The 10,209-nt window shown below is 37.4% G+C and overlaps 1 protein-coding gene across 1 annotated transcript in view; it reads right to left on the bottom strand.

Annotated features, from left to right (window-relative positions):
* Positions 1–218: 218 nt before the first annotated feature.
* SP3 (Sp3 transcription factor) overlaps positions 219–10,209 on the bottom strand; it is a gene marked incomplete at its 5' end in the record, with an annotated part of 26,431 nt that continues 16,440 nt past the window's right edge. Inside the window, 3 exon segments of the mRNA XM_042458394.1 lie at positions 219–1,951; positions 2,250–2,446; positions 2,785–2,977. Coding sequence (XP_042314328.1) covers positions 1,635–1,951; positions 2,250–2,446; positions 2,785–2,977 — 707 coding nt within the window.

Here is a 10,209-nt window from a genome sequence, read left to right as displayed (position 1 = left end):
GCGGTACTGCTTATTTCTTGAGTGAATTAGGAATGAGAAAAGAACTGTACAGGTCTGGTCAGTAATCAAATTTCAAAAGATTAGCTGTACTGGAAAATTGGGAAGAAAGATAGTGGTGTGTGTGTGCGTGTAGCATCTGCTACTACCATAATTTGTAACAAATCACTCATCAGTCTTATGGCAAAAGAAAAAGGCCAAGGAAAACCAGACACCCCAAGTCAAAAGGAAAAAAAAAATAGTGTTTTATTAACTACCACACTGTTATAATACATTTTAAACGTACAATAAGGTAGCCTTTAAATTTGAGGTGGTTTGAATAAATGAACAGATTTCCAAATGCTTGTAAAGAGTGAACTTCTGTAATTATTGTATTTCTTTTCTTTTGTTAAATGGGCAGAGCATTTACAGACTGGCTATGTAAATTAAAGGTGTGTACATTTTTCTGTAACTGAAAATATAAACAGTAATTAAAAATAAAAAAGAATTCGGCTTAATAAAAAACATATATGTTTATCAGTTATATGTACTGGATACATACAGTTTAAGGGAAGCGTAAAGTAAAGATGTGGACATTTAAATGCAGCTCAGCTAACCAAAAGCTTGGCAGAAGAAAGCGCTGTAAAACCCTTATTTCACTATGACTAATATTAATATGAAGCATTGTCCCTATGAAACAGATTTTCTACTTCCATGTGTGTATGTGTATGTTTGTGTGTATTTATTTTATTGGTAATTTACATGATGGCTTTTAAGGCCCTGGCAGACAAATGTTTTTGGAGTCAATATTAGATTTAAAAAACTACTGTTGAAATGAACACCCTTTAGTTTTTGGTCCTCCAATATTCAAGAAAAGGGTATCTCTTTATTTTTGTTTTACCACTCTAAGTCTACAATCTCTCTTTTTTAAGCCTTTGAATAATTTTAAACATTGGTTTTATTTCCCAAATTAGTTATTGAAAGAATATTAACAAGACATTATTTTGGCAAAATTAAACTTTAAACATGGCTTTTCAATAGGATTTAAAAGGTGACTATCCCTAGAGTTCCATGTTAAAATGTAATTTTCAAACTCTTACAAGAGTAATGCTTAAAATATTGTACATAGTTAACCTAATTAAAATAATTAGCTTCAAAATGACAAGTTGATGAGCTAAGTAAAGCCTATACAATGAAACATTTGCTTGGAAACTTGATTTGTCAGTTATGCATAATAAAAATTCCAGTCATCAAGAAAATTACAAAATTTCTTTTATCATAACATGATTTCTTTTCACCAATCAACTTTTATCTTACAATAGATAAATACCAACATGTTCTCATTTTTACACTAAACCACAAAGGATTGATGCATTTGATTAGACTACCATTTCCATCGTTAAATTTTTTTTATACAAGTTGGTAAAATTTAATCTCTTCTAGATTCCAAAAGTACCTACAAAACCCATGCAATTTTACCATTTTAATATACTATGGAATATCATACAAAGTAAGGCATTTCAGTGTCATGTATAACCAAGTTACTGTCAATCCAAAAATTTTTGCACATCAATAAAAAGATATCTAAGAACTTAGGAACAATATTCTTCTCACTACTGTATAAAAATAACCACAATTAATAGGTATCTTGTGTATATTTATTCCATTGTCTCATTTCCAGAAACGGTAACAAGCTGTAAAGGTATTTCTGCGTTGGTAAGAATATCTTGATTGCTGGTGCCAGAAGTATTTACAGTTCCTATCCCTGAAACAGAACCTTGTTGAATATTAGCAAGGATAAGTGTTGTTCCACCCGCAGTAATCAAAGCATCCTCTGGTGTTGCTTCTACAGATGCCAGCACTGTACTGCTAGCATGAATAGCCTTTTTATTTTGATGTGTTTTAATATGTTTGGCAAGATGGTCACTTCTCATGAAGCGCTTTGAACATTCTGGACAGACAAACTTCTTTTCACCTGCAGAAAATATAAAGTAAGTGTTTCTTTCACATGGACACTCACAGAACGCTGTCATACAATGTAACATAACTGAAACAAATTGATCTTTGTGCAGAAGAGCTTAATAAACAGACAACCAAATGAAACTATATTCCTCCCCCACTCCAAAGAAAGTAGCTACAGGCAAACATTTAGAACCCAGCAACGATAGCCATATCTTAAAACTGATTGATTCTTTACTCTTCCTCTCTTACACAAAGAGGCAGTCTCCCACACTCATTTCAAAAACTAACATAGAAAAAAATATGTTAATAACCTGTATGTGTTCTCCTGTGCCGCTGCAGCTCATCACTGCGAGTAAATCTTTTGCCACAGAACATCCAATTACAAATAAATGGACGCTCCCCAGAGTGCCAGCGGAGATGAGCCCTCAGGTGTGATGTCTTTCCGTATACTTTCCCACATCCTGGTATGTGACAGATATGCTGCTTCTTTTTCCCTATGTTGGTGCCCCTGTCAAAATATACATGAAAACAAAAGTTACTCAGCACTTCTAAGCCTGTCATCTATTTTGCTGAACTGTAAGGAGATAATGCCCAAATAACTCCATATGCATTTACAGGGATCAATGGCATTAACTGGTTCAGGAGCAGCAGGAGCTGTCACTGCTGAAGGAAAAAAACACAATACAGGCCACATCCCTCTGTCAGTCACCTGCCCATTTGCACTGCAAGTACCAGAAGCACAGATTCCCCACAGCTACAGCTGTGGAAAGTAATGAGCTCTCTCTCTCACTTTTGCCTCATTTATTTTAAGGACGTTTACTACACAGGAAGTCAAGAAGCACGTACCTTCCACCGCCTTCTTTACAATTAGGACAGGTGCAAGCGACTCTTCGCAATCGTTTCCCTTCTTGATGTGGCTGGTCCCCTTCCTCGTCTACCACTTGTACTCTCAAATGTGTCAAATCATTGGTGTTCAGTGTAGAATCACCCCCAAGCTGCCACTCTTCTGGATCGGGCTCTTCTTCTTTAATCCTAATATCTAAGGACAAGCAACAGAGATCAGTAGCTAGCCCATTAAGGGAAGCAGGCCATAATGATCTTACCCCTATAGCATGTCTTGTACACCACAATATGCCAGTTGAAAAGTTTATAGGTTGTATTGCCTATCTGTGTTATGGCTATATCCCTATTGATGGTTCTGCAATTAGACGATATGCCTAGCCACAGGTTTCAAATCCACCAATGCAAGTGTTTTTTAAGCACCTTTCTTGCTAGAAAATGATTCTTAAAATACATGCTGAATAACACAATGGAAAGAACTTTTGATTTAAATTCAAGTAGTTGTCCCAAACACAAACCCACTGAATTGAATCAATTACTGAAGTCAACACTTATGTAAACCACACTGATTCCATGGGTGTGCGCTTGCTGTGACTAGCAATTGGACTTTGGAAATGACAGATTTTGTTAGTGTTGCTTTGTGCATTCAAGACATTTCTTACTTATGGCTACCCTAAGGCAAACCTACCACAGAAATTTCTAGACAAGATTTGTTCAGAGGGGATTTGTTTTTGCCTTCCTCTGAAGCTGAGAGAGGATGACTTGCCAAAGTAACCTGGTGGGGTTCCATGGCCGAAAGAGGATTCAAAGCCTGCTCTCCAGTTGTAATCCAACTCTCAAACCACTATATCACACTAGCTCTCATGATAGATTACAAGTAAGTAAACCTTCCAGTAATAATAACAGTAATTTAAATAATCTTCTCACTGAAATATGAAAATCTCTTTAACTGAAACCAGTGGAATAATTTAAACAGGCTAACAAGTAAGCCTTAATTTTTTTAAAGTTCCTTTTTTCAACCGCTATGAGAAGTGAACACAACAGCAGTTAAATTGTCACTGTCTGAATTGTTTGATACCATCTAACAATACAAATCCACCATGGCATCCTCTGTGGTGGCAGGGGATCTTTCAGAGACAAAAGCACTGGTGCCATAGTTAACACTTGTTAGTACTGCACAGAGAAAACCTCCTTTTGAAGATATTTTGCCAAGAAAACCCTATGATGAGATGACCCAAAATGAAACAAGTCACAGTGCCCGAAGATGAGACTCCCAGATTGGACAGTACTCAGTGAGAGTCTGGGGTAGAGCAGAGGACAAGTATGAATAGTGCTGCGGCTAGTGATGCAACTAGACTCAAGCCGAAAGGGCAGTCAGGATCAGAGGTGAAAGTGTGACGCTGCACAACACCTGTCATAGGAACATGGAATGTTAGAAGCATAAATCAGGGGAAGCTAGACCTAGAAAAACAAGAAATGGAATGTATAAACATAGAAATACTTGGGATGAGTGAGCTAAAGTGGACAGGAATGGGGCATTCTAAGTCAACTAACTTGACTCAGAAAATGAAAATCTAGGCAGAAATGGGATAGCATTTATATTGAGGACAGTCAAAAGCAGTCAAAGGATATAATGCAAAGTTGGACCAAGTCATCTCAATAAGACTTCATGGAAAAACCATCAATATAATCATAATCCAAGTTTGTGCTCCAACTACAGAGGAAGAAACTGAAAAATTCTATGCAGCAGCTCAGGAGGATATTGAACACACTTCAAAACAGGACTTCTTGTTAATCATAGGCCACTGGAATTCAAAAACAGGGAACAGAGCAGAACCAGAGACTGCAAGAAAATATGATCAAGGATCAATAAATGAAGCAAGAGAGTGACTGACTGAATTTTGCAAAGCTAACAGTTTGTTCATCATAAAAACATTCTTCAAGCAACCCAAGAAGCAACTGCACACATGGACATCACCTGACAGCCAATAAATATATATATTATATATTATATATTATATATAATAGACAACATAATTGGAAGGAGAAGATGGAGAAGCTAAATTCTCTCTGCAAAAACAAGACCAGGAGCAGATTGTGGCACTTACCATGAATTACCAATATTAAAATTTAGAGTAAAGTGCATACATACACATACACACACACACACACACACACACAAAACCATCATGCCGAAAAACATCCTGAAGAACATACCTGTAGAATTTTAAGATAATGTGGAAAACAGATTTGCACTATTGAGCCTAATTGATTGGGAGCTAGAACAACTTTGGATTGAAGCCATGTACACTGTCAGTCAGGAATGCAAAAAGAGACTATCTGCAGCCGAAAAATAAAGAGGAATCTGAATGGATGACAGATGCAACACTTCACACAGTTAAGGACAGACGAGAAGAAAGCTGAATGCAACTGTTCAATTATTTTTGTGCAGGGACAAGGAGAACTGCTATATTAATCAATGCAGAGAAATAAAAGTTGACAACAAAAAAGAAAGAAAAAGAGACCTCTTTCACAAGATCTGAGAAATCAAAGGGAAATTTAAACCAAGAGTGGGGATGCTTTATCACCAGCAGAACACATTGCATGATTAAGCAGAAACAAAAAGATGGATGTAAACAAAACAGTGAAGTATATAAAAGATGTATATGTGACAGATTCAGTTTAAGAAGAACCATATGAAGACAAACTTCCAATTTTTGAAAGTTAAGTACAAGCTGCATGCAGAGAACTTGAAAGAAATAAATCACCAGGAACAGATGGCATACTAACAGAGCTGCTTTAATCCACAGCGACAGAATCTACTCTAGTTGTAACTAAAATCTGTCAACAAATATGGAAAATAAAACAATGGTCCACGGATTAGAAGTGTTCAACATACAGCCCAATCCCCAAGAAAGGTAACACCAGCAATTACTGTAACCACAGGACCACTGCATTCATTTTCCATGCAAGCAAAGTGATGCTCAAAATTCTACAAGAAAACTTCTATTCTAGATGGAAATGCCAGATGTCCAAGCTGGGTTCAGGAAAGAAGAGGCAGTAGGGATCATTATCGTACATTAGATAATGGAAAACACACAAAAAATTCTGAAGAAAATCTGCCTTTTATAGATTACAGCAAAGCCTTTGATTGTGTAGATTGTGCAAAATTATGGATGGCTTTCAAAGAAATGGGTGTGTCACAGCATTTGATTATCCTGAGGCATAACTTGTACTCAGGATAAGAAGCTACCATCAAGACAGAATATGAGGGAAACAGAATGGTTTCCAACTTGCAAGGGGTCAGGCAAGGCTGCATTTTATCACCTTGTCTGTTTAATTCGTTTTCTGAACATATAATATGTAAAGCGGGATTAGACTCAGAGGAAGGAGGTGTGAAAATTAGAGGAAAAAATAACCAACAATTTAAGATATGCAGATGACACCATGCTACTAGCAGAAAATAGCTACTCTAAGTACTTTACCAAACTGCAAATTTCAGGATTCAACAGGGTAAAACCATGCCAATTAAATTGGTATCAAACTGATATAACTGTGCATTGGAGATCCAATCTCTGGAATCCTAAATCCTAACATGTATTTTAGACTTGAGAAAAACCAAGTACTACATACTAGTTTCCTCTTAAAATGTTAAAGTGTAAGAAGCTATTTAAGGAGCCACTAACAAATGGAATTCCAAGGAGACAGAATTACGACAAATACAGAAAATCAAATGCAAGAAATATAAAAGGAATAACTGATAATAGGAAAAAGACAATGTAACTGCCATATATATTTGCTTAGGCAACACTTGGTAAGCTATTATAGTCTGCACAGCATTTGAAAAAACCCTATTATTTGTATGGAAATAATGCCAATTGTCTGAATATTTCTTTTCCAACCCATTTTTAAAAAGATTTTTCACACTTCCCCTGGCATTACTTTGGAGGGCTTTTCTCGCTTAATATTTTCTGTGTTTAACTGATGACCTAAAACTAAACCCATCTTCAGATTAAATATGATTTAATATTGCAAGCATAGTGGAGCTATATAAGTGCCATCTAAGAGGCACCACACAGCATAAAACATCAGTGTCCTCCCTTCTGGATCATATTTGAAGCTTCCAGGAATGGTGATAAGAGGATTCCTGAACTATAACACCAAAAGAAACGAACAAAAACTATACAGTGGTCCCTCCACATTTGCTGGGGTTAGGGGTAAAGGCATTCCACGAATGTGGAAAAACCACAAATTAAAAAAAAAACACTATTCTTTTTACCTTAGAGAATATCTCTCTAGGAATCTCCAGGTCCTCCAGTGCATCTCTGTGGTCAACATCTCCCAGAAGATTATCATACACTGGAGGACCAACAAATGCCTAGAGAAGTGTTTTCTCCAGGAACTTCTAAGATCCCCAGCACAATCCTATGGTCAATTTCTGGCAGCGTTGTGCTTGAAGAAGGACTTAGAGATTCCTAGAAAGAACATATTAACCAAACCCACAAATAATCAAACCTGCAAAAGTCTAAACTGCAAATGTGGAGGGCAAACTGTACATACTGTGCACCATTAAGTCTCATTCATTTCACATATGATGTGCATAGTTCAGAGCATGTGATTATAAACACATTATTATTATTATTATTATTATTATTATTATTAAGCTTTATTTATAAAGGGCTGTAAATTTACACAGCACTGTACATATGATATTTAGGTATTTTTTTTTACCAAACATCTTACCCATGTTTCCTCAGGGTGTTTAGTAGGGCACACTGCAAGGAAAATGTGTATAATATTGCAGGCTTAGATGTGGCAACAGGCGAACTCCTCTATCCTCATCTGTTCTTAAAATATGCAGCCGATAGAAAACCACAAATGATCAGGCTTTTACAAGGCTCATACGCATCCAGAATAAATTTATCTATTCTAGCCAGAGACACTCACAACATACTACAGTCAGCCCTTCTTATACATGGATTTTTTATACACAGATTCAAGTATACACGGTTTGAAAATGTTCCAAAAAAGTATAAATTTCAAATATCAAACCTTGAGTTTCCATTTTTTATAAGGGGCACCATTTTGCTATGTCATTATATTTAATGAGACTTGAGCATACACGGATTTTGTTATACACGGGGGATCTTGGAACCAAACCCCAGCGTATAACAAGGGTCCACTGTACATGCTGCTCTGGTCCCATGAAAAGCAACCATGAATGAAGACCTAGGTATCCAGTCAAAGAAAACAATATGAGATTAAGAATGGTTGCTGTTTCTCTCCTGCACAAAAAGATATGCTTGATACAAAGTGCAAATTGCTTTGTTAACCCTACCCTGGTATGAAATTGTACAAGTATGTTTGGGAAAATTTTGAGAAATGGCTACAACCAATAGTCACTATCATCATCATTATTACTACAGCAGCAGCAGCAAATTTCGGAAAGTCTGGAATTGTGTGTGCTGTTAATTACCAAATATAAAGAGCATCTTAAGTTACAAACATTTTGGCTGCTTCAGAGCAGTCTGCAAGTACTCTTCCCAAAAGTGTGTAAAATCCAAAAAGCAAGAAGTTTCTTATGAAAGCCCAAAGGTTCCTTCCTGTATACTTTTTACCAAAATATCCTTTATGTAAAGAGACAAAATGAGATTTGAACTATAGCAATTAGCTAAAAAAAGGTACCTGTAGCTTCCAGAATGCACAAAACTATTAAAAGAGCAAAAATGCATTTTGACCTATTTCCCCCGCTCACATGGTCATCATTAACAGAATGCTGGAAAGTGTAGAATTAGTATGTACACATAGCTGGGACACAGAAAGTACAAAGCAATGCTATAACACTCCAATGCTTCTACCCCTTATCTTCAGGCTGCAGCTGTTTGCAATGTAGGACTTTGCTGAACTTTCAAGAGTAGTTCCTCAGATGCTGCAAGGGCTGCAAAGCCTTTTTTCTAACATTACAAACTTTCCATCTGTACATATTATTTGTCATGGTGCACTCTGTTGTTTATTATTCTGCAAATTGGGCCTGAGGTCAAGGAAAATGTTGGACAAAGCAGCCATATTTGCATCTTCCTCTTGACAGTCTGCACACATTCATTCACCTATTTGATTTTCACTTTGCTTTCCTGATAAGCCTAGCATCTATCTTTCAGTCTCATTGTCTTACTATCCTACCAGATTTTAAAGTCTAGACCTAGAACAATTTCATTATGTATTTTGTTATTCACTGTGATATGACAATTTGCATCTGTCAAAACGTTCCTTCTCACTGCAGCCCTTAAAGGTTTTAGGCTTAGCAACACTGTATCTCTTTTACTCCCTGGCCCACGTTTTTCTCTTGCATACCCACTGCCTGCATTTTTTTAAAAAATGACCTCTACCATGTATCTTTTCCATTTGAACCTACTCCTCTTTAAAATCTGAAGAGTGTAGAAGATTGCAACTGTCACCTGCTACCACTCCAAATGGTATTCTCTTTCCTGCCTTCTAGCATCTGAAACATGTCAACTCCTCCTAGATTAAGGGCAGATGGGCAACTTGATCTTTAAATGCTGTTGGACTGCAGCTCCCATAATCTCTCACCATTAGCTATGCTGCCTGAATGGAGTCACAATGCAACAGCAGCTGGAATGCCACACATGTCCTAGAATTTTTAGTATGCATGTATATATCCAAAATACCTATTTATCACTAATATGCAAGATAGAGGCTATACAATTATCCAGTGCTGCACAGACATCTGAACACACAACAGAATTTTCTTGTCTTTGCTTTCATCCAGGAGGTTCCCACACACCCTCCAAAACTGCTCGGAGGAGGGGGGAGTCCCCAGTACTCCACAGCTGATCTGGAGGTGTTCAAGAGTTGCAAAGGAGAAAGGAAATAATTTATAGTCAGAGTTGGAAGGTGTCTCATGGGTCATCAAGTCCATCCTCTGCTCTGTGCAGGATTTCCAGGTAGTGCATCCCCAGCAGATAGATGTCCAGCCTCTTTTTGAAGATGTTCAGAGAAGGAGACCCTGCCACTTCTCTAGGCAATTGGTTCCACTGCTGAAGTGCTCTTACTGTCAAGAGGTTCCTTCTAATGTTCAACCAAAAGTACTCTCCTGTAACTTCAAACCACTAGACCTGCTCCTACTCACAGCGTCAGCAGAGAACAGGCCTGCCCCCTCCTTTCTGTGTCAGCCCTTGAGATATTTAAGGATTGTAATCATGTCACCCCTCAGTCTTTTCTTGCCCAAGTTGAACATAATGCATCCTGCTGGATAAGACCAAGGGCTATTTAGTCCACCATCCTATTTCCCAGCCCTTGAGATATTTAAGGAGTGTAATCATGACACCCCTCTGTCTTCTCTTCCCCAAGCTGAACATAATGCATCCTGCTGGATAAGACCAAGGGCTATTTAGTCCACCATCCTATTTCCCA

This window comes from Sceloporus undulatus, chromosome 1, assembly GCF_019175285.1.
Source record: "Sceloporus undulatus isolate JIND9_A2432 ecotype Alabama chromosome 1, SceUnd_v1.1, whole genome shotgun sequence".
NCBI classification, from domain to species: domain Eukaryota; kingdom Metazoa; phylum Chordata; class Lepidosauria; order Squamata; family Phrynosomatidae; genus Sceloporus; species Sceloporus undulatus.
This window is presented reverse-complemented; position numbering and strand designations above follow the sequence as displayed.